Source organism: Thamnophis elegans, chromosome 2 (assembly GCF_009769535.1).
Source record: "Thamnophis elegans isolate rThaEle1 chromosome 2, rThaEle1.pri, whole genome shotgun sequence".
Taxonomy (NCBI): domain Eukaryota; kingdom Metazoa; phylum Chordata; class Lepidosauria; order Squamata; family Colubridae; genus Thamnophis; species Thamnophis elegans.
The window spans coordinates 47,322,243-47,346,936 of NC_045542.1; the positions used below are offsets into that span (position 1 = coordinate 47,322,243).

The window sequence follows — 24,694 nt, forward strand, 5'->3', positions numbered from 1 at the left end:
ACAGGAAAGTTGAACCATTCTAAAAGACTGATAAATAGTAGCTTTTCTTGAACCAAATCGTCATACGTAATCAAATTATGGTTTAATTTAGATAAAATATTCTTAAGCGCTCTTTCTCTAATTTCACACAGCTCGTGACCTGTTTATTTTTTTAAAAAGGGGGGAAATATTGCAAAAAAAAAGTTATTTTTTACATACATACATATATATATATATATATATATATATATATATATATATATATACACACACACACACACACACACTTTATAAATTCCAAACAATCTGCGGCGGAGTAAACAATTTCTTCCCTGTACATTACAGACCATAATTTAGCACAGTGCAGGTGACAGGCAGATGTTTTTAACTTCCTAGTCTAGGGCTGAGAGAGAGTGATTGGTCCAAAATTACCCAATGAGCTTCTGTATCTATGTTGGATTATTAGAGACTGTGCCTCCTCATATCTATATTCTTGTACATGTGATACCACACACATATTCAAAATTAGCCAGTGAATTGATTTTGTTAAAACAGCACACTGAAAATTTAGGATACTTTCTTAGGGAGGACAAGGCATGTGACTGTTCATTATCTTTCAATCATGATCTCATATAATCTATTCTTCTAAGCATTTTTCTTCTTCTTTTAATATCAGGAATAATAATCTTTATTGTTAAAAGCTTCTATTACTGTTTTTGTCACTTGCATTCTTTCCATTTCCTGACGGTGTCAATATTCCTTTTTAGTTTTCCACTCCATCTCCTTTTACTACATTCTAGCCAGTTTTGTGCAGTTCTGCTGCAACAATGTTAACATACCTACCCTCTTTATCAATTTTTCCTCTTTTTGGTATTCCCTTTGTATAGATTGTGAAGATTTATTTATTATGCGTGATCGTTAAGAGTTGACACTGATGGGATGACACAGTCACCAATCAATCAATACGTATAAAAATAGATGCGACTTTGAAAAGGGGTCGTATTGAGAATCTACCAAACTCAAAACCAAAAGTAGAGAAATAGGGGCGGAATATGCTACTTTTCTGCGTGCAATAAACAGATTCACACTGGGGTTTGTACATCCTGAGAATCCTGGTTTGGGATGTTTTGTGCAGTTAAGCAGTGGTTTGGGGTTACTTTTTTTCATCCCCAAAGCAAAGCCATTATCAACTTTTAGGAATCCAAAAGCAAAACAAAAAACAAAAAAACCCCAGCCTCTGAGTAGGCTCACGGGCTATCGGTGCAGACAAACCAACCACTTACGAAGTTTCCGGATAAGCGGAGTCAACTCGATTGGGGGAGAAGCCGCATTAACATTGCAGCCAGCCATCGCGACCGCTTTCCCAGAGCGGCCCAGGTTCAACCGCCGCGCCGTAGGGAACGCGAATGCGCTCGGAAAAAGCGGGAGGCTATTTTTTCAAGAGGCCGCTGGGAAATGTAGTTCCGTCTGTGACTCCCCGCCCACCCGTTCTGATTATTCTCAGACCAGAGAGTACTATACTGGAGATCGAGTGGTTGGGTAATTCTCGCGAGTTTTGACCCGAGTCTTCCTAGTTGCCTAGAGAACAAGGTTTTCTCCCCTCGCCTTTTGGAAGCGCCGCTTTTCCCGCTTCGGCCTTTTTCAATGAATTCGCCCGGCTTTCAACTTAAGTCTTCTCAATGGCGAAATCTCTGCCACAATTGTTTCAGCGGCCAGCGGGGTCTCTTCTAGGCAAGCCAATGAAACACCTTTTCTGAACCGTCACTAAACCTAAGACTTTGGATCACAATTAACAATATAGAATAACGTGTTATGAAGTTGGTTCTATTTTCGAGACTGACTGGGAATTCTGAGAGTTGTAGTTGCGGCAATCTAGTGCAGTGTTTCTCAACCTTGTCAACTTGAAGATGTCTGGACTTCAACTCCCAGAATTCCCAGAAAACGCGGCGTTTCTTCCTGCAAAGCCCTTCTGGCGTCAAGCGGAACTCTCGGGTTGCCCGAAGGGCTTTGCGGGGAAGAAACGCGGCTTGAGGCGCAAGGACGGTCCTGGCTGTGGGGCGCAGACTCGGTAAAAGCTCTCTTTGGTTCCCTCCTCCTCCCCCTCCTTCCACAGTTTGTGTGACGCTGCCGCCAGGCTGAGAGCTGCCGCTGAAACAAGTTTGGGAAGGTCCTTTGCAGGCAGCCAGTTCTAGCTGCCTGCAAAGGACTTCCCCACGTTTGCTTTGAAAGAAACCTCTGCGCGGGAGTTAGAAACCTCTGCGCGGGGGTTTCTTGCCACCTTAGAGGGAACAGTGGACCCGGCGTTGGACCCGTATTTATCGGCGTATAACACGCAGTATCGGCGTATAACACGCAGGCAGGGTTTAAGGTTGCAATTTTAGTTTTAAAACTGCGTGTTATACGCCGATAAATACGGTATGTGTTATAAGTGAATTAATATCTTAAGATTAAGTTTAGGAAAACAAGTGAAAAGTGAAAAGGCAACCCAAACCAGGCAGAACAAGCCACAGTCAGTTAAGTTAAAAAAATATTTATTGATACTAAAACAGAGAATTGAAAGTTATACAAAAACTGTCCAGCATAATGTAGTCTAAAAGTTCTTTTAAGCTGGGAAATAAATTAAAGAAACAAAACAAACAGAATAGTAATCTCAAGTCTAAACTAGAGTAAGTGGCAAGAAAACGGGGAGATAGACATCACACAACAGAACCAAGCAAGCTACACAGCCAGGGTCAAACAAATAAACCCCAGTGCAGCAGTGAACCCACAGTGAGATCAGTGGACAGACACTGCTGTCAGCCTTATTTAATATTCTGCCTGGAAAGTCTGTCCCATTCAAACAAAGAAGCTAAGCTTTCCCAGGGTAATAACATCCCCAACTTTTGTTCTCTTAGTATAAAAGCAAAGAAGCAGCTCCAGTTAAAGCAATTAGAAAATGTCATACAAGAACTATTTGGCTTTTTTAAAAAATGGAACATACAGTGGTTGACACACATTGCAAGAAACACTGAACTGATTCTTGCGAGTCTCTTGCAAAGGCATTTCGCTGAGCTCGGAGAAGAATAGAGTGAATATTTATTGGAGTAGCAGAAACAGTGTAATATAAAGTAACTCTGTTCCCCTTTAGTTTTTGGTACTGCAGTTATTAATGTTAATCACAAGAATAAACTGAGCACTTTTGCTCAGTGTAAACCGAGTAACCAAGTTACTCCAAAACAAAAATATTTACCCGATTAATGCAGTAACACACCTGTTATAAAACGTTTTAAAAATGTAGAATAGTAGCAACAGAACTTTTAAAAGCAGTTTGTAACACAGATAAAACACCCACAGAAGGGGCAGAGCAACAAGAAAAACATGTAAGAATAAAAAGGGGCAATGATTATCATCGAGTTCAGTTGTCTATCCATTACTGATAAAATTGAGTTCTTAACTAGAGAACTCACATGCACAATCTGCTTATACAAGGTTAGTTGTCATTTTGGAATTCAGTTGCATGTACAACTAAGGAAGAATATGCCAACTTGCTCATTCAGATAAGCTATTTAGGACTTTAGACTTTGAAACTGAAATAGCTGGTTAACCAAAAGGCACAACAGCATTTGAGCTTCTGAAGGAGAGCAACATTTCGGTTTTCCAAACAAACGAGATGAGAAAGAAGCTCATTTTTAATGGAACTGACTGAAAAGCAGAATTAAGGATCTGTAATAGAGATCAGGGAAAAAAGGAAGAATGCATCTCTGTGAGAGGAAATGGTTGCATATTATAGATTACAGTAGGATAAAAAAATGAGTTTAGAAAATAAACAGAAGCAGAAGCGACTTGCAAAACTTAAAGAACAAGAAGACAATAGTGCATGTAAGCTAATAAAAGCAACAGTCCTGCAAAGAGCAATGTAACACAGGTGTATATGTACGGGTACATATGCAGCATAATGACCTGAGAAATTGGACTAGGGGATAACACGGCTTTGTGGGAGGAACTCCTATTTCTGAAACCACCAAATTTTTCAAGCCCATAAGCAATATTTGCCAATATTTTAATGGGATTTTCTTCTTTGGGAAAAGACAATAGCTTCTACAAGAAAGATGTGGTGGGGTCTAATAGAAAACTGACTTCATTTAACTGAACTGCTGTGTATCCTCCTCTTCTGACTCTGCTCCAGAAACTTAGTTCTCCACAGAAACATCTACTTTGGCAGAATTATCAAAATATTGTCAACATACACCCAGAATTAAAAGGCACATGATAGGAGTTTAAAAATAGTTTAGCCAAGGACAGCTCCAACAGGAGATGCACAACAAAAAACTGAGACAGGCAGGAATTCTCATCCTCGGATCCTTCACTGATAATATCTAAGTGGGACGCACCAATTACTACAAAGAACACAGGCAACGTATCTTTATCCGGGCCATCTAGATTTGGCAGATTTTACCAAAGGCATTTAAAGGATTCACTAAGGCAGCCCCTTCAATATTACACAATGACAGCTTTAAAGTAAGTGGACAGAAGCCCCTTAGATAAAATTGGGCACTCTAAGGAGATTAGTTGTTGAGGTGAGGAGACTTCCAGAAAAAAATAGAAAATGGGAATTGTGTAATCTGACTCAGAGGAATACACAACTTATAGAGTACTGCACTAATTGCAATGGAGAGCAAGTGAGAAGAGAGGGCATCTGATTAAAAGCACTGAATGAGAAAGTCATAAAATCTACAATTCAGAACAAATGCCTTGTTTTCTTACGCTATCTGTCAGGGTGTGTAATATAGTCACTGGATGGTTTCTTTTATATTATAAGAAGTCACATTCTCACAAGAGATTTTTCCCTCTGATCTCAACAAAGAATATTTTTGGAACTAATATGGTGAGGTGGTACAAATATGGTGAGCTGAGACCCCAGGCAGCCCAGGACTCAAACCAGGAGGGTTGAAAATATTACCTGAATAACATTGTATTAAGCCTGATGCCTGATTCTTAGAGGCATTCTACCTAGCTGCAGGCCCTTTGGAAAATCCCGGCTCAACTTCTGTCACCTTGTTCAGCAGCAGTGCACATCAAGAGGAGTAAGCTTAAGGAACTAGTAGCACTGTTTGCAGAAGACTCATTCAGTGCACTATTATAACCTGGCATATCAAATTTAAATTACAGCTCCATGGAAGCAAATCTCATGGACTTCCTTGAAATTGTTTTCTATGTGAGTAAACTTTGGTGAAAAAAATAAGCTTCCATATCAATGTATTCAACAAACTCATATTAGCTAACCTAAGCATGAGCAACACTTTATCCCTGATAAATTTGCCTTCTTGCCTTTTCTTAGCTTCACAGCTCATATGGCAGTAGTGGAAAGGTTCAGCAATATAAAAGAGAAACTACAGTACGAGCAAGAAAAGTAGTAGGCTAAGCCAATGCTCCAAATGATCCAAAAGTCTGAAAACCATTTGCTGAGTCACATCACAACATGCACACAACAAACTAAACTGCGGTCTCAACATACAGTTTTGGTCACAACCTTTGCATTGCTTTACCTTAGAATGGGTCTGATAAACAGTGGTCTAACATCATGTACTTTATTGACTTTGAAAGCTGCAAAAATACCAATTTCAATAAAATTCCTTATCATCAATTTAACATTCCCTGTTTCTCTTTCTTTTTACTGAATATGCTAGGAGTATGGGAACTTAAAAGCACACTATTAGAACACAAGTCAAATTCTGATCAAGCTTCGCTGTCAATTGACTTGACCGAGCTCAGCGCTGCCCAAAATTAGACCATGGCTCTTGACCAACAGGAAGCACCTGTTCTGAGAGAAATAATAGAAAGCTAAACCGAATCACCACTTGACTTCAGAAAAAGCAGGTAGCCTAAAATAAACATAGCTTCTAGGATGTTCTCACTCCAGTCTATCCTCTCTGGTTTCATACATTACCTTCCTGGTCAAGGTAATGATAAAGCCATCCCTTGCTGGAAGAATAAAGCAAAGAGACGTTTCAATCATTTCTGCTCTGCAGTGATGCCCTGTAACAGAATTTAATTGGGAGATACTGGACATATGTAAAGATCAAATAAAAATAAATGGCAGTCTGTATCACAATGTTATCTTGCCATCTGCAATAAGTTTTTTGTAGTTATTGCAGGTTAGAATAAGTAGAAAGATATTATCAATAGAAGAGAATATTTGTAGCTTAGGGTTAAATTGTGGAGTCCTAGATGCTCTCTGACTTGGTTGTTTGCTTGCAAGTGTTTCATTCTCTGGCTACGTAACTTCATCAGTGCTAGTGACTCTGGTGTTAGCTCCATATTTTTATAACAGTACAATAACTTGCCCTGACAGTATTGATGGGTGTGTGTAACCCCACACTCAGACAGCTAACACCACACTCAGTAGCACTGATGATGTTACCTAGCTGGTAATGAAATATCTGCAACCAAACATCCAAACTCAAGGGAGCATTTAGGACTATAGAAAGATATCAATTGCATAGAAACCTCAAAAACCTGCTTTCCAAAGTTCCAAAGATTCTCAACTCAATTTGAACAGCACACATCAACAGTATTTCATCTCACATTATAAGGCATCTTATGCTTATAAAATCTCAACATCAGCAAAAATCTCTAATCTTGCTTCCTTCCCGTTTCTTCTGTGTAAGCAACAGCATGCAAAATGTGTATATGTGTGCATGTGTGCGTGAACACATTGGGGACCTACAAGTGGTCTGAACCACATCCTATAGCAATTTCTCAGAACACATGGCTTATTTAAGCAATGATTTACACATGCCACATTTTACATGGAACTGGTAGAACTAAATTCCATATAGAATTTTCCATTGTGTAAAAATCTCCTGAATTACATATATGTATATGATAAAAATTGTTGTTAAAAATGAGACAGCATTCTCCTCTGAGTGGCATCTCTTGACATTTGGCAAGTTGAAAAACATATTGTCTTTTCAAGTTCTTGAGAACATTGTTCTGCAGTTCTCCAAGGTTGATTTCCTGCATCTGCTGATATATTTGGCAGAATGAAAAGCATACTTTCTTCCCAAGTTTTTGAGACACTAGTTCAAACAAGTTAATTGATACTTCTGGAGTTTCTAGAGATCAATGCTTAACCTGAACCCAAACTTACTTGATAGCTCTTAGTCCCAGCTCCAAACCAATGCTGTCTTATATATCATACCCCCTAGTTTCCATAGCAAGTTGGAAGTATGTCTTACATACATTAAGACAAACCTTAAGACAAACTTTTTGTATGGCGCTTGGCAGGTATCCTAAATATAGATTTGTTCACAAATTTTCAAACTAACATACTTTGTTCTAGGAGCTGAGAAGTGTGGAAACTTCATTATTGGGAAGAAAAACAAGGAACTATTTTTCTTAAGAGAACCCATTCAGGAGAATGAATATATACTGTGTATGTGTGTGTGTGTGTATGTATATATATACATACATATATATACATACATACACACATACATACATACATACATACACACACACACACATATATTCATTCTCTGGTCTTTCAAATCATACAGCTAAAGTGTACAAGTACAGGAAAGTATGTACTCCTCTGTATTGCCGAGTAACATGAGTAAAGCCAAGACTCTTGAAAAAGAGCCCCTAACCTTATTTATCTGGTTGCTAACTACTGTGGTTTGTTTCTCCTTCTAATATCCATGGGGACAGTAGAGTCAAATGAGATGGAGGAAGAATGCTTATCTGCCTTGGAACTCAATAATGTCTTAGGTTAAAAAAGCCCACACTTGTCGGAGATTCTTTAACAGTTACTGTGATCAAATTAGCTGTCACATCTGTGACAAAAACATGTTCAATAAGATTCCGGGTAGGTTTCCAGTCTTGGCTAGTCTGGATGGAAACAGACGTATTCTGGTCTGCTCCAGGAAAAGAAGCAGAATCTCTGTCAGAATCAGAACTAGTCTCCTCCTCTCCGGTGCTCCCTTCTGACATGCCTGAAGTCTTGTCTTTTGTGGGGCATCCCTCCTGGGCACAGGTGGCATTACTCTTGGTAGCTACATCTCTCTCACTAATGGCTGCTCTTTGTGCTGGTTTCTCACCTTTGCAAGGATCTGCATCTGTTGACGTTGCCCCTGTGTTGGCGATGTTCTGGCCACTCCCAGGTCCGCTGCCCTTGGATGCGCTTGTCTTTGTTGCTAAACTGCTGCCACTGCCTTTGCCAACTGCCCCGCAGCCATGGTAAGAGACATGGCTACTGCTGGCGGAGTTTGGCCCATTCTTCACACTTTGCAGGTTTAAAGCTTGAAGGTTGAGCTCTTGGTTGCAAGATGGCTGGCTGCTGGGAGAGCCAGAAGGAACTTTGTTCCCATTGTGCAAGTTTCCTGTCTTTTGTTCCCCCAAGAAATTGCCACTCGGTCTCTTGGTCACTTTGGATCCTTGCACAGTCAATTCCAGGTTTCCAGAACCTTTCTGGTTTTTTAGTTTTAAATCCAAACCTAGACTGTTCTTGCAGGACATAGCTGACTTCAGAGTCAGTCGTCCCACTGCAGAGGCATCTGCGGAGCTCTGGTTCTGTGACATCCTACTCATATAATGGACAATGGAGCTTTGCCAGCTGATACCACAATTTGGGCTTCCAATGGTAGTATTCTTCACTAGGCTGGAGAGGTTATCATTGGAGGATGCTCCAGAACAAAAGCCACCGAAGGCACCTTGTGCTTCCTTCATGTGGGATTTAAGCATGGCAATGCCAGAACTTTGAGCATTGTGTTGTGGCTGCATCTTGCTTGCCAATTTGGACCCCCCTCCCCCTCCCAACTCCTTTCTATTTGTTTTAAGCACCTTGGTAAGGTTGACTGTCCTCTTGGTTGTCTTCTGCTCTGTAGGCAGTGGCTTCCGCCCACGTTTCTTCCTGGCCGAGTCCTTGTTTTCAGGTTTAGCAACTAAAATCTGAGCTTTCTTTTGAGGCACTGGGTGACTCTCCCTGTTCCGCTGATTTCTCTTTGTCTCAAGGTCACTTTCATCCTCTTCCTCAGAAGAGGAAGTTGAAGAGGAGGTAGAGGAGGAAGAGCTGCTGGATTTGCTCTTGGAGGGTGCTTCAGGTTCCTTAAAATATAGACAAAACAGAACGACAGCAACATGAATACGGCCCACTTATTCAATAAACTTGGCGAAGCTTTATTCTCTTAAATAAGATCTACATAATCAATTTTCTATCTGGATAACAATTTACTTTTCAAAACCAACATAATTTGCTTTTAATAATTTGCTTATTATATTTCAATATGTAAAAGTTTCTTGTTACAGACTTGTATTTTCTTAAATAAAATTAGATACTGCCAATGACAAATATATATTGACTCCAAGTGATAGATGTCAAAGTAGACCATGCAAGAGATTACTAGGCACCATAGCAGGTGAACTCAGCTACCTACAAGCAACAATGCCCCTGTGACTGTAATTTCAATGGGTCCTATAAATCACCATTACTTACAACATTTTTTCTTGGTCTGCCTCTCGGTCGTTTGCCTCTTTTCCGATTTTGTACCTCTTTCTCATGTTCCCTGGGAAGACAGAAAGTTATCATCTTATTTTATTTTTTTTCAGACAAATTCATTATAAATTTCACAGAATCTTGTGATCCATCCAGACTGAAATCTTTCTCACTACATAGGAATGGGGATTGCCAGCACAACACAAATTTGCTTGTTTCTTATATAAGAGAATGCTGTATCACAAATCACCACAGTTCAGTTGATAGAATTTGGCCACTGCAGTGGTTCAGTGACTAAGACTTGTTGATCAGAAAGGTCGGCAGTTCAGCAGTTTGAATCCCTAGCACCGCATAACAGAGTGAGCTCCCGTTACTTGTCCCAGCTTCTATCAACCTAGCAGTTCGAAACCATGTAAAAAAAAATGCAAGTAGAAAAATAGGGACCACTTTTGGTGGGAAGGTAACAGTGGTCTGTGCGCCTTTGCCGTTTAGGCATGCTGGCCACATAACCATGGAGACGTCTTCGGATAGTGCTGGGTCTTTGGCTTTAAAATGGAAATGAGCACCACCCCCTAGAGTCAGGAACGACTAGCACGTATATGTGAGAAGAAACTTTACCTTTAGCTTAATTCTTCATTACACTTTAATGGATCATTCTGATGAAGACTAGGTTCAATGAATTCTTCTCTATTATGCTGAAATATTTTGTCATTCCCTCCAAATATTTTGTTAGCAGAAATAAATTATTCTGATTTTTTTACCTTAGAAATTATATTTCCAATATTAATGGCACAATTTTAAATGTATTAATGATATTACTCCCTCTAGAGAAATTTTTAAGATAAAATACTAACTTTAACTATATGATTTAACTATACAAACAGCTAAATTTTTTAAAAAAACCCATTTTGTTACATATCAAATATACACACCACATATGCAGAAAGATATGATTAAAAGTAATGGTGATGGTTGCTTAGATGCAAAACAGAAACCCATAAACAAAAACTTTTAAAACAATTCAATGTGGAAAATTGCTACGGAAATCCAATAACTGCACTGGATTTCAAAAGATGAATGTTTCCAAACAGGAAGAACAAATCTATCCAGAATATTTGAGCTTACTCAAAACCACATTTGAAGCTCATCTTGCATCTCTACAGCAAGCAATGAAATAAATATAGCTAATCCAGTGGTATCGAAGAAATGGTAAAAATATTGTTTCTGTGAGAAAATGGGAGTGTAATGTATGCTTGTGTAGGGCAATATATTCACTGGATTACAAAGAATTATTAAGGACTTTTCAGAAACAGTTAATGATAGTTTCTTTGCACCTGTCTTTATTACAGAAATAGATTGGATGTACCAGCCAGTAGTTACATTTTCAAGTTTGGAATCCAGGGAAGAACCACTACAGAATATTGGAGAAACAAACTATGAAACTACTGATATTCTAACAAAAATATTAACACATTTTATAGTAACATTAGCAGAGATTTCCAAAGTGGTCAAGGCAATATTCATATTAAGAAGAGCTGCAGAGAATAAGTCTAAATAAAATGTAATATCTATTTAGACTAAATAATTAGAAAAAAAATCAAATATTTGGACTTTTAAAAAGTTATTTTGAGAATCTACAGGCAATATTTAGAGGTGCAGCGAGTGATGAGATAGCGTGTTATTAATTCTTCATGAAGTACACCGGTGGATATAGATGATCCAGCAGATATTGTTTACTTTCAAAAGATGCTTGATGAAGTCCTTTTTGAAAGATTCCCATGAAAATATATCAGCTGCTAGAGCAGTGGGTGTCATCCTTCCTAATGCTGCGACCCTTTAATACAGTTCCTCATGTTGTGGTGACCCTCAACCATAAAATTATTTTATGTTTTCTGTATTTTTTCGAAAATATATGCTTTCCGATGGTCTTAGGCGACCCCTGTGAAAGGGTCATTCAACCCCCAAAGGGGTCCCGATCCACAGGTTGAGAACCACTGTGCTAGAGGGACAGAAGTTTCCTCAGGTAACCTTTGGGAAAAGAATGCTGGATTAGACTGAATTGTTTAACCTACTAGCACAGGAGTGTCAAATTTGCATCATTTCGGCAGCGTCACGTGACGTATCGCAACCGCCCCCCTCTTGTTAAACCAGGCAAGGGCATGGCCAGCACGTGACGTATATGGCTCACGGGCCACGAGTTTGATAGCCCTGCAGTAGAACTTCCTTATATTGTTAAGGCTAAATATCCTCCTCACACTGTTTGGGGGCAAAACGAGGATGAATCAGTATGTTGCATTTGCAGGAATCCCAGAAACAGGACCCTCCATTGCTAGATATACCTAACACAGACAGACACTGGTACCAATCCGGGACTGGCATGGAGTATCTTTCTCTAATCCTGCCACCTTTAGGGTGTTTTTGATTCTCCAGAGACACCCAACATGTTTAAAAAGAGCCGAGGTGGCACAATGGTTAGAGTGCAGTACTGCCAACTACTTCAGCTGACTGCTAGATGGAGTTTAGCAGTTCAAATCTCTCCAGGCTCAAGGTTGACTCAGCCTTCCAACCTTCTGAGGTTGGTAAAATGAGGATCCAGATTGTTGGGGGCAATATGCTGACTCTGTAAACCACTTAGCGAGGGCTGTAAAGCACTGTGAAGCGGTATATAAGTCTAAGAGCTATTGCGAAGTGCTAAGTGCCTTTATACATTCTCAGACTTTTAGCAATTGTCTGGTCTCTTCTAGAACTGCCTTATGCAAACTGTTCCAATATTTTTTTTCCTGGTAAATGGGGATAAATTTATCTTTAAAGTAATACTGGAACTATTTATTTTGATAATGTCAGTCTATTTACAATCTTTACACCATTCCAGTATAGTTGAGATTCCATTCCATTCCAGATGATTTATACATCTCAGCAAATTCCTATATCATCAATGGAGATTTGCCCAAGCTGTGCAAGATTCAAAAGAACACCAGACAAGGATGTCCTTTATCTCCTTTGCTTTTTATTGTAGTCTTGGGGTTTTTAAATAGAGACATCAGAAAAGATTAAAAAAATATTAACTGTAAAGATTTAAAAAAGAAACATATGAACTGAGAGCTTTTGCTAATGTTTTAGTTTTGTTTCTGAAAAATCTCTAAAATGGAATATGTAATAAAGAAACTGAGTCACTTTGGTACCGTAGCTGGCTTAAAATTATATAAACAAACCAAAAAATAAAAATATTGGTTAAGAATATGACTGTACAAGATCATGAAATTTTAGTAAGGAAGTCAGGCTTTAAAGTGGAAAAATGTTAAATATCTAGGAATTATATTACTAATACAAATTCTAAATTATATCAGAGTAATTATGTGATTTACAAACAGTCCTCAAGCTTTCAACTATCCCAGCATCCTCAGGGTCACATGGCATGTATTTTCAATGTTTACACCATTCCACCTCTTACCCAATTAGCCATTTTCTCTTATATACAACAATTATAATACTTTAAACTTTAAAACCACAATTTATAGGTAATGTCTAGGTGATGGGCTGCATACAAATTTAATAAATACATACGATAAAAAAAGTCAGCATTCTTTAAATTGGAAAGTATTTTTTTAAATACATGACATTTAACATATATAGTTCATTTTAAATGGTATATACACAACCCTAAATATTACAAATGCAAGAAAATGAAATTGTTATTAAAAAAAGAGATTAGTGCAGTATTCTATAGCTGCATCCCCAAAATTTATACCTGCAGATATTCTGTGATTGCAATCCGATTAATAAGCAACCATCAAGCAACACAAAGAGATGTAAATTTTTTTAGCTCTATACTGACTTATTTGGAGTAAAATGGTAGAAACAAAATAGTGTGAATACAGACAACCCAACTGATTTACATAAAACACCACTCCATGTTATTGCTTCATTATTATTGCTTTTGGGATATTATTACAATGAAGAGGTTTTTTTAAAAAATGGAAACACAATGCATATTACTTAATATTAATATACATTAACACATCAACATTATAATTTTGAAAATATATTGCTCAAAATACAAATTTTGATAAGCAAGGTGTTGCTGCAGATCTGATCACAGTCTTCTTTCTAACATTGTATGAATTAGTAACTAATCCCAGAAGTCCATAGTTATTATTACTTTTATATTAAATAAATGTATAGTTCTTGATAGTTTTCAAGTACTGGAGGTATTTAAGAAATTTTGTGGGAAGGGACGAAGAAAACATGAAAAGAAACAAAGTTTTTTGACATTATAGGAAAGGATTAAAGATCAAGATTGTTAAAAGAAAAAGGAATAAATATAAAGTTGTTTTATTTGATCCAGGTTAAAATAAATATGCTGTTCTCTCTGGCAACTCTTAATGGACTTTTGCTGATCAAAACTGAATGACAAGGCTTTAAGAATTTATTTATAGATAAGAAATTGGGATATGGTTATTTGTTGTATTTTAAGAGAAGATGATAAATCACTCAAATTGTTTCTATATACTGTGGTGAAGAGAAAACTCATTTCCTTATATACTTTTTTTCATTTTCTTTATTATATTTCTTATTTTTCTTTCCATTCTATTTTTAATTTTCTGTACTACTTTTTCATTTATCCTTTAGTTTGCATTTGTTTTTAATTTGTCTAATTGTAATTTTTAATGAAATAGTTATTTAAAAAAGAGATAGCAATGGCTTCTGGATAAAACAACATATGCCTGAATTGAATACATCGTCAAGAAATGCTCTGATGAATCAAACTACATTTTAAAAAGACAGACAAAGGACGATTCCTTCAGAATGAGTTGATCTAAAATAATATAATATGAAATAATCAATTTACTCAAAAAAGTGTATATCTCAATGGAAGTTTTTTATTGATAAAAGGGTCCACAGTATATATTTCAGAGCTGTACACCAAAAATATTAGGAAGAAGTGCTTTGCAAGTGAAAAGAATGATTTTTAAAACAGCCTTAGTTCTACACATTATCCTGATATCCAGAGTTTTAAGGATTTCCCTCATTAATGGATTTAAAAAAAAACCACACACACAAACACACACAAACACACCAATTAGTTATTGAGGAAGCTAAAAGAAAAATCTAGCTCAGAAATGAAGCCAAAAATCAAATGGGTCCTTAGGTGCTCTCGAAGCTTGTTTTTTTCTTGCAGACATTTCATTACCCAAATTAGGTAACATCATCAGTGCTAAAAAATCAAGACATATAAAAGCCTTTCTCAGCATCCAAATAAATTATAGTTGTTAAGACTCTGCTTATTTTGTAGTACAGCACAAACATAATTAAAAACCTGATTATGTCAGAAGCTTGAAATTCCTGTATAAATCTAGCCTGGGCTATGTGCATGATAAAGAATAAGCTGTAATCTACCGACTAAGGCATCTATTAAAATCTTAGCATTCATATCTAGCAAAGAAATATAATTAGAATACATAGTTGAATCCATGTCTGGCTTGTAAACAGCTATAATATTTATTTCATCAAAAGGGAAACAGGAAGTAGATTTGGGGGGGGGGGGGAAATCTACAAAAGCAGCAATTACCAAACATTCCACAGCTGAGAGACAAACTATGAATGAACTTACAACAACTTTTAAAATATCAGACACCATTAAAAAGATAAAAATAGATAAGGTATGGATGGATTCTCGAATCAAAATTCTAAATGCTTTAAAGACAATTCTTACCATCAGAGGGGTGAAATGAATATTACTTTGCAGGACTCTACAATGCCTGTGTCTTGGAAAGAAGTCAATACTGTTTTATTGCTAAAAGAAGACTAGGATGTGTCTCTAACAAAAAAGTATGAACGAATCTTGTTAAATAATGATCATAAACTTTTTGCTGCAATATTGGCTAAAAAATTGAAAAATATTCTACAGATCTTTATTCAACATCAATCTAGGGTTCTGCTGAAAAGGCAGCTAAGATGCCTTGGATATTACAGAATATTTACAATATTCAGCATTAATATTTTTGGATTTGGAGAAAGCTTTTGACTATTTAGTTTGGGTCTTTATGTTTAAAGTTTTGGAAAATAAGGATTTGGGGGAGAAATTCATTTAAAGGATTAAATCGACTTATACATGTCATCAAACACATATTATCATTTATGGAGATTTGCAAGATTCAAAAGGGCAGAAGACAAGGATGTCCTTTATCTTCTCTGCTTATTTTAGTCTTGGAGGTTTTGAAAGGAAACAACAGAAAAGATGAAAAAATGTTAGGTGTGAAGGTTTCAAAAAATATATGAACTGACAGCTTCTGCTAATGATTTAGTTTTGTTTCTACAAGACCCCCCCCCCCCCAATGGAATATTTAATATTTATAAATATTTTTATATTGAATTAATTTAATTTAAAGACACAGAATGACTTAGGTGCCTTCGCTAGTTTTAAAATATATAAACAAAAAGAAAAAATGTTGGTAAAGAATATGACTGCAGATGATCATAAAATTTTAATAAGGAAGTCAAGCTTTAAGGTGGAAAAAAGGTAAAATATCTAGGGGTTATATTGACTTAATACAACTTTTTAATTATTTCAGAACAATTATGTTGTTGTTTGGGATGACATTAATAAGGACTTATCAAGGATAAACTGAAGTTATTGATCTTGGTAGAATTTCTGAGGTTAAAATGAATGTTTTACCTTAGATGATCAACGTTTTACAAATATTGATGATCAAGCAATGGCAAAAAGATATTTCTAAGTTCATATGGCAGAGGAAAAATCTGAGAATCAAATATAAATGGGTTGCAAGAAGCAAAAGACAGAAAAGGTCTACCGGATTTAAGATTATACTGTAGTTTGGTGCATGCTGCTTGGTTTGGATGAAAGGTTGGGTGACCCCTAAAATAAAAATAAAATAAAAATAAAAGATTATTAGATCTGGAGGGCCATGAGTTGATATTTGGCTAGAAAGGCCATGAATTGAGATTTGGGTGCATTGTCCAACATTAAACCATTACCTCACAGTGGATCTCACACAGCTAAGATAAATAGAGATTTTAAGAATCATTTTGTTAGGCATGCCATCTTAAAAATTTGGAATAAATATAAAATAAGATTCTCTCTTAAGACACCTTATTGGTTGTCACCCCAAGAAGTCTTTAAAAAAAGAAAAGAAATGATAATTAGACCCACCTGGTGGACCTATGATGAAATAAGTTTTATTCAAGGTAAACCTAACCTGAAGTTGAAAAAAAACTGACGTTAGAAGGTAGGGTTTGTCACTGTTCATATATCTACAATTAAAAGACTTAATTTAAATAAGAAATAACTTAAATCTTATATCTTGACTTAGGTTTGAGCTTGTAAAAAGGGAATTTGAAATTCCATTGTATGCTAATGATGAACAATATTGCTAAGGTCTATAAAATGTTGAAACTGAGATTTATGGATAAGGGAACTTCAAATATACTTTAGAAATCTAATACTTTTTATCATCACTAGTGTACTTGTGAGAAAACAAAGAAATACTGGGGACCAGATCTTGATTTTATTTTCAGAACATTTTTGAAATAAATACAAAACTGAAATCAGAAGACTTTCTTCTAGGTTTGATAAATAACTTGAAAGAAAATTTGGAACTTTATTGCTATATATGTTGACAGTGGTGTGAATTTTATTTGTTCAATGATGGTAAGACACGATTCCCACACTGGAAAAATGATGATATAATTGGTGGAGATAGCAAAATTGACTGTTTTAATTAAAGACAACTTATCTAGCTTCGTTTCCACCTGGAAAACATTTCTGGACTTTTATGCTTGAAATGGGGGGGGAAATGAAAATTTGATTTTCATTATTAGATTTTGTTGTTATAGAAATGATTTGAATTAATTTGAAATATAAAAGATTGAGGTTCTAATTCTTCTTGTATTCCATTGCACTGAAAAAAAAATCAGAAGCCACTACTTTTTCCTTTTTCTTTCTTCATCTTTGCACTTTTTCTATCTCTCTTGATTTTTATTTCTATTTGCATTTTATCTCATTATAAACTTTAATCAAATTCTACTAAAATTTTGTATGTGCTAATTTTTTTTAGGGATACAGATTTATTTGAAAAAATTCTATTATATACCTTTAGTAAGTTAAAAAAGATAAGGTCCTTTTGTACCAATAAGGCCATTGCCTTTCACAGATTTCAAACATTTCTCAATGATTTAAGAATGATCAATATGTCCAATGTGCAAGCCTCCTCTCCCCCTTTAATCAGGTTAAAAAGAGTTCTGCAATATTCTGCTTTTGGTCTAATTGATAAGGAAAATAAATAATAAAACTTTCCCCCCCTTTTCTCCAGTCGAGGATGGGTTAAAATAGGGAAATCCCCAATCAAGAGTCATGGAAAATGACTAATCAGGTCCACAACCAAGTGAAAGTAGTGGATGGGGTGGAAAGCCAGAGTTGGTTTCATTTCCAATTAAATTATGAGTGATACATGGAGCTGAAGTGTATATGAAAAGTTTCATTTTCTGTAAGCCTACTATATGTCCCCCACAATTTAGAATAAAAATTTAACAGCTATTAATAGATCTGAAATGTGTTATTTTCTGTGTGAAATAGATGAAATAATATTACATTATTTAAATTTGATTGAGTCTAAAGGCCAGTAATTTACAAAATTCTCCCCTTTCTGAATATCATTATCTGGTGTAATATAATACTTTTATTTTATTCTGTTCTACTCTACCCTATTCTCTGCGAGATTGATGTATTTCCTTCAAGAAATATGTAAGTAGCATTCATTCCTTCCTCTTAATTTTTCAAATAAGTCAGTGAGATAGGTTAACCTGAAAAAGTCAGACAATCAGCTTCTATTCTGAAAATGAATTAGAATCTGGAATTCCCTAATTCTGGTCCAACATTAAACCATTACATGATTACCAGCTCTATTTCATTTTTGGCAGAGATCAAAATTCTATACTGCTCAGATAGAAGGAAATTATAAACAGATAATAATTATTTAATTTTCACTTGTAACAATTTAACTCAACTAGTTGTTGCTTTGTAAGAAATATATGTAATTCTTCAATCTCAAATAACTGCTTTTCTAGTGGTCAATGTCAAGACAATGATGTAGAAAAATTCTGGTTAAAACAAAAAAAGATAACACTTTCTGGTCCACCTGCTTAAGAAAAACACATTTATATTTCAGCAAAGATGCTTTCACAACTGACTCAAAAGAGCCATTTAAACGTTTGCCTCTTAAGGTTAAAGTACAGGAGCATTACAGTATCATTGAAGTCACTTGCTTTAAATTTAAAAACCAAAGAATTATCAGAAAAAATATTCAGAGGAAAACAATTTTTTTGTGCATGGGCAAAAGAAGTATATATCCGCAAGGAAGGGTTAGCAGAATACTAACTATCCTACAAAATTAAAATCAAATATCTTATTTAGTAAAATGTTGATCTAGAAAAACTATTGATCAAAACTGTAATATTTCTCCCACCCTCATGTTCTTTAAAAACTATTTACCTTTAGGGAGAATAGGAGTCTGTTTTCTTGCAGAAAAGCAGTTTAAGTGCTTGCCTTTCAAAGATTTAATTAACATCAGTTCATGTTTGACTGCAGGGAAAAACATCTTAGCATTCCATCTTATTAAGAAGACTGCATTAAATGTTAATATTCAAAGCAGTAGAAATGACATATACCTGCCGTACTGAAATTTAAATGTTGCAACTACTAGTACCAAAACATGGTGCATCATATAAGATCTCCTCTACAGATGGGTAGGGGGAAGATGGAAGAATGGGAATTCTACTGATTAATCTTTCTAAAATAGTATATGAATCTTAAAAAAAACAAAGAACAAGCGAGGAAAAAGGTGGGACCAGGAAAGTGGGGGGGAGCAGGGCTGTTCAATAATCTACCATTTGTAATCTCTCCTTGTAACCAAGGAGATACAGTAAACTATAACAAGTGCATGCATAATTAAAAAGTACAAATTGCAAAGGCTATACTTTCTCATTTATAGTAGAACTTCCATAAAAATAATTGGGTGGCCTTTTTCAGTTTCATTCCAAATGCCAATCAAATGGAAAGTACAACCAGAGTGATATAGCAGGAATCTAGGAACATTTCTCCCCTGAAGGAGTTTATCAGCTTTTAGTAAAGAAAGTGGAAGAAAATAAAGTCCATTTGTTTCATAATAGGCTATTTAAAACCACAAATAACCTCAATGTAAGAATGGGTCAACAAGTCCAGGAAAATGCCTTGTTTTTTCTAATGGTATCCAGGAAGCTGTAAAAAGTTTAAAAGTCTTCCTGCAGGAAAGGGAACATCTGTCCTAATGAAGAGAACATAAAGTACAAACCAGGATAAGTGTAAAATGATAATCCAGTAAGTACCAATCATAATTTCACTATAGTACAGGAAAAAAAATTAAAGGAACAAAAATAATTTCTTTAAATATATTCACAGCGAAGAAACAGGAAGTGACTGGGCCATTAAGCATCAGAGGAGTGAAAGGGACACCCAGGAATGTTGAGGAAATATATAAATTATATTTTCTGTTTGTACCACAGAAAAAATAGAAGAGAGATCTGACTTTCTTAAGGAGGGAATTGGTGCAACTGAAGCAAATTGAGGTACCCAAAGAAGAGTCTACATTAGGAGAGAATGTACAGTAACAAATCATTGGGTCCTGATGGTATTTGTTTAAGAGTTAGAACTCAAATGTGGAATCGCTAAATTACTAGCAAAATGTAACTTGTTCCACATGCTGGGCTAGGTAATAGATGTGGCATCATTAATGGAAGATCTGGGAAATCACAGGCATGATTAGCTTAGCATCTGTTCTTGGAAAATTAGCTGCCATGATAATCAAGTAAAACTACATTCAAAGCGTTTTGCTGAAGTATAATAAGTTTGGATTCTCAAAGATAAATTCTGCTTCTCCAACCTTCTGCAGAGCTTTTTGACAGTATCAACAGATTTATGGGTTGGCCCTGCCAATACCAAGGCTTTTTAAGATACAAATATAGCCATCCTACTACAGTTAGTCCTTGACTTACTACCACAATTGAGCCCAACATTTTTGTTGCTAAGCGAGACATTTGTTAAATGAGTTTTGACCTGTTTTCATTTTTCTTGCCACAGTAAGTGAATCACTGTGGTTATTAAGTAGTGACACGGTTATTAAGTGAATCTGGCTTTCCGATTGAATTTGTCAGAAGTTCCCAAAAAACGATCACATGACTCTGGGACACCGCAACTGTCATAAATATGAATCAGTTGCCAAATGTCTAGATTTTGATCACAGGACTATGGGGATACTGCAATGGTCATAAATGTGAAAAAAGATCATAAATCATTTTTTCAGTGCTGTTATAACTTTGAACGGTCACTAAATGAACCATTATAAGTCAAGGACTACCTATATTTTGTTTCATGGTAACATAATGCTAACTGCAAAAATGGAGCAAGAAATAATAAACACAAAAAAGTAAAAATCAAAGTAAGTTAAGCTCAGTCCACTTTTCAAAAACACTGACTATAACTTTCCATACACTTCTATTCGATCCTTATTTTTCTTTGTATAACCAAACCATCAACATATTTCTTCACTAATAATTCACTTAATATTCAACCTACATTAATTCAGGTCCCATTCATGCTTAATGCTGTATTTTCTTCTTTTAAAACTCACACTTAAATGATCACTGAATTTCTCCTGAGATGTCCAACAACTAAGTGGAAAGTTAGATAGCATTCTTTGTAACTGCTTCCCACCCTCCCTCCATATAGCTTTCTCTCATTCTATTTTTTGTAGCATTCATATGTATTTTTCTTATTCACAGCCCCTTCCATCATTCTTACCAAGCATTTTTTCAGACATCCTATTAGCATAAATGTGGAACTCCATCTTAATTCATTTTACAGCACTCACATCTTCCTTTCTGGTATTAATTTCCATTCAATCTGTTGGGAGACTTATATTTACATATTTGCATGAACACAGGTTATACTGCTTATTTAAAGCCAATAGATTTACTTTCAAGTAGATACTCACCAAGCAATCACTATTCTTTTTCTCATTTTCATTCCAAATGGCTCAGTAGCGCTTTTCATACTATTATCTTGTTTATATTTCTAACCATTCATGTCACAATATTTTTCCCCCAGATTACATTCATTCAAAATATTTTTCTTCAAACTCACCCCTGTACTCAAAAATGTCTATAACTTGAATTACCATCAATATATTTTTAAACACATCCACCATAACCTAAATAAAACTCATTTATATTTTCTGACACATTTTAGCCCTTGCATTCATAATCAAACCCACACCTTTACTCTCCTGCATGTATTCATATTGACTCTTATTCAGAAGATCCAGATTTTATTCAGTTGGATATCAGTCTTTCTTTCTTCATACAGAATAGAGAATAACACAGAAGGGCTTGGAGGTATTCAACCTCCTGCTTAAGCGGGAGACCTGGGACCCTGTACAATTCCGGACAATTGGCTGTCCAATCTCTTCTTAAAAACTTCCTGTGGTGGAACACCCACAACTTCTGGAGGCAAGTTGTTCCACTGATTTCTTTTGCTTTCATAATTATTATTCTTTCACTTCATTAATTCACAGTCTTTATTATTTACTCTTCTTCCATTCCAAGCCACAATATTCCAAATGCCATGATCATCACAAGATCAACCCATAATTATTGTCTTCCATTGCCCAACATGGTTTTGGTCAATTGAAGCTTTCATATGTTTTGTAATAGAATTATAAGGTTATGCCTTTGCCACATGTAGCATTCCCTGCTAATGGCCAACACAATACTGGTCTATTTGGTATATTTTGGGAAGAAAGCCCAAGTGCAACCAAAAGTCCAATTTTACCACTCTAACGTACTGTATGTCCTGTTCTGTACAAGCCAGAACCACTAAGTTAAGCTAAAACCAGAACCACTAAGCTATGTTGACTTTACTTTGAAAGTCAATATACTCCAGCATGTATTCCACCAACAGATTTAAATGTTCTGCTGACACTGCCACTTCCTTAGAATCCCAAAATCTGACAAAATCAAACATTCACTTTATCAAAGACTCTCACGCAAATGAAGCATTCATGAGATAAAACAAGTGTCTTATTTTCTATTAATCAAAGGATGTAAAATTATGTCCCTATGTTTAGATTTTATAATTTGTAATAACATATCTGGCTGTAGTATAGCATTATATGGTTTTTTTTAAACTAGTGAATATAAATGTAATATACAAAATTTGTTTTTTCTTTTCCCACTTTTCATTTTTTTCTCTCCCCCCCCAAAATGTTTAGTTTTATGCATTGTTATATTTTGTTACGATTGTGCATCTTGGTGATTTCATTATATTTTGTATTCTTCAAAAATATGATTTTTCTTTTATACATCGGTAACTGGTTAAAAAAAAGAAGAGGCAGTGACAAGGAATAAACTGACAATTTTCTCAGTGGAGGGAAGAGAGAGTCTCTCAAGCTTTTTTAAATTTCCTAAAAAAATCTTAACTTAGAAGTTAGTAGTAAGCTGCCAAGTTTGCAAATGATATCAAACTACATATAGTCCTCATTTAGTGACTGTACACAATTGCAGTTGTGGGGAAAAATAACTTTACAACCAAGTCTCACATTTATAACCTTTGCAGGTCTGTAAGCAAAGGAAAGCTGAAGTAAAACCATAAGCCCAGTTGTGGTTTCATTTAGCAACCACCTCATTTAATGATCTAACTGTCCGTACCAATTGTGATTGCCAAATGAGTATTACTTAGATTCAGGTTAGTAAAAGCTCCAGAAGGGTCTCTTTAATAGCAACACAACTTATCTACCGCCCCATAGTGCTTTATGGCATTCTCTGGGTGGTTTAAAATGTCACCCATTTCCCCCAAGAATCCGGGTCCTTATTTTACTGACCTCAGAAGGATGGAAGGCTGAGTCAACCTTGAGCCCTGCCAGGATTGAACTCCAGGCTATGGGCAGTTTGTTTGCAATACTGCATTCTAATCACTGCACCACCAGGGCTCCTCTTTAAAATGAGCAAATGGCCACAGAAATGGCCTAACTTTGGGTTTAAGTAAATGTAAAGGGATACATATTTTCTTACTTTAAAACGATGTTGATAAGAACTGAGTTTTTTGTAACTAAGCAGGGGACAAAAATGGGGCTTCTGCAGCAGGTAGCTGAAAGAAGACATTGACTCAACATGTGGCATTGTAAAAAAAAAAATCATCAGTTCAATGTAAAGGATCCTTGGTGGAGGGACCAAAATTAAAACCACCAGCCCTGTAAAGACCTTATACAAATGTATGGCATATCTATAACTGGATTAACCATGGAAGAAGCCAAAATGATCGTATAGTGTTTTGTATTTCATCTATCCAGACTTATGAAGTACATTTCTTTCACCATTTACAATATTTTTATAACTTTTCATTTAGCAAATATCAAAGCAGTTTCCATAAACTATGAAATAAAAACAATAAATAAAAATACAAATAAAAACAATTTGTCTTTTTTTAAAAAGACCAATGAAAGAAATAGTTTAAATAATTCAGGGAAGTGAATAAAATCAAGGGAAATTCTGTGCAAAAAGTAAGTTTTCAATTTCTGGGAAAATTGAAACTTTTAAGGCCCAAGCCTCCGTAAAGAATATTATTTGATATTATCTATTAGTTATGGGAATTGTTTGGTCTAGTGGTTAAAGCGCCAAGCTAAAAGCTAGGAGACTATGAGTTTTAGTCCTGTCTTAGGCATGAAAGCCAACTGAGAGACTTTGGCCCACACTAGTCACTCTCGGCCCATGTCTGACTCAGGTAACAAGCTAGTTGGTCAATTGTCACAACCAATAGATTAACATTCATTTGATCCAGGAAAAAAACAGACCTTGGATTTATGAGAAAACACTAGGAAAAAATATGTATTAATTACTGCATCAAATATATCATTTTTAATTTCACATATCTGGTTAAGGAAGATATTGTATCCTGCCCAAAATAGATATTTTAGATCTTACATTATGTCATTGAAACAGTTGTGTTCAGGAACTACACCATTACTCCTCTGGCCAACTGGCTTCTATACCTAAGGCAGTTAATACCCAGAGAGCAGAACAACATCTGTAATCAGCAAATACAATAACAGGTAGGCAACACATTTCATGGGCAACAATTTCAAATTGTGTACTGCTGAAGCTATATGCCAGCCACCCAATGGGAGCTACTGAACTCAA

At 35.7% G+C, this 24,694-nt stretch overlaps 1 protein-coding gene across 1 annotated transcript in view; it reads right to left on the reverse strand.

Moving 5' to 3' along the window:
• Positions 1 to 2,493: 2,493 nt before the first annotated feature.
• The window catches only part of LOC116505060 (chromobox protein homolog 2-like), a 29,279-nt gene continuing 7,078 nt past the window's right edge, over positions 2,494 to 24,694 (reverse strand). Inside the window, exons 4-5 of the mRNA XM_032212372.1 lie at positions 9,452 to 9,521; positions 2,494 to 9,063 (exon numbers count right to left, since the gene is read on the reverse strand). Coding sequence (XP_032068263.1) covers positions 7,714 to 9,063; positions 9,452 to 9,521 — 1,420 coding nt within the window. The 3' untranslated portion in view covers positions 2,494 to 7,713. The remainder of the gene's footprint in view (positions 9,064 to 9,451; positions 9,522 to 24,694) is intronic.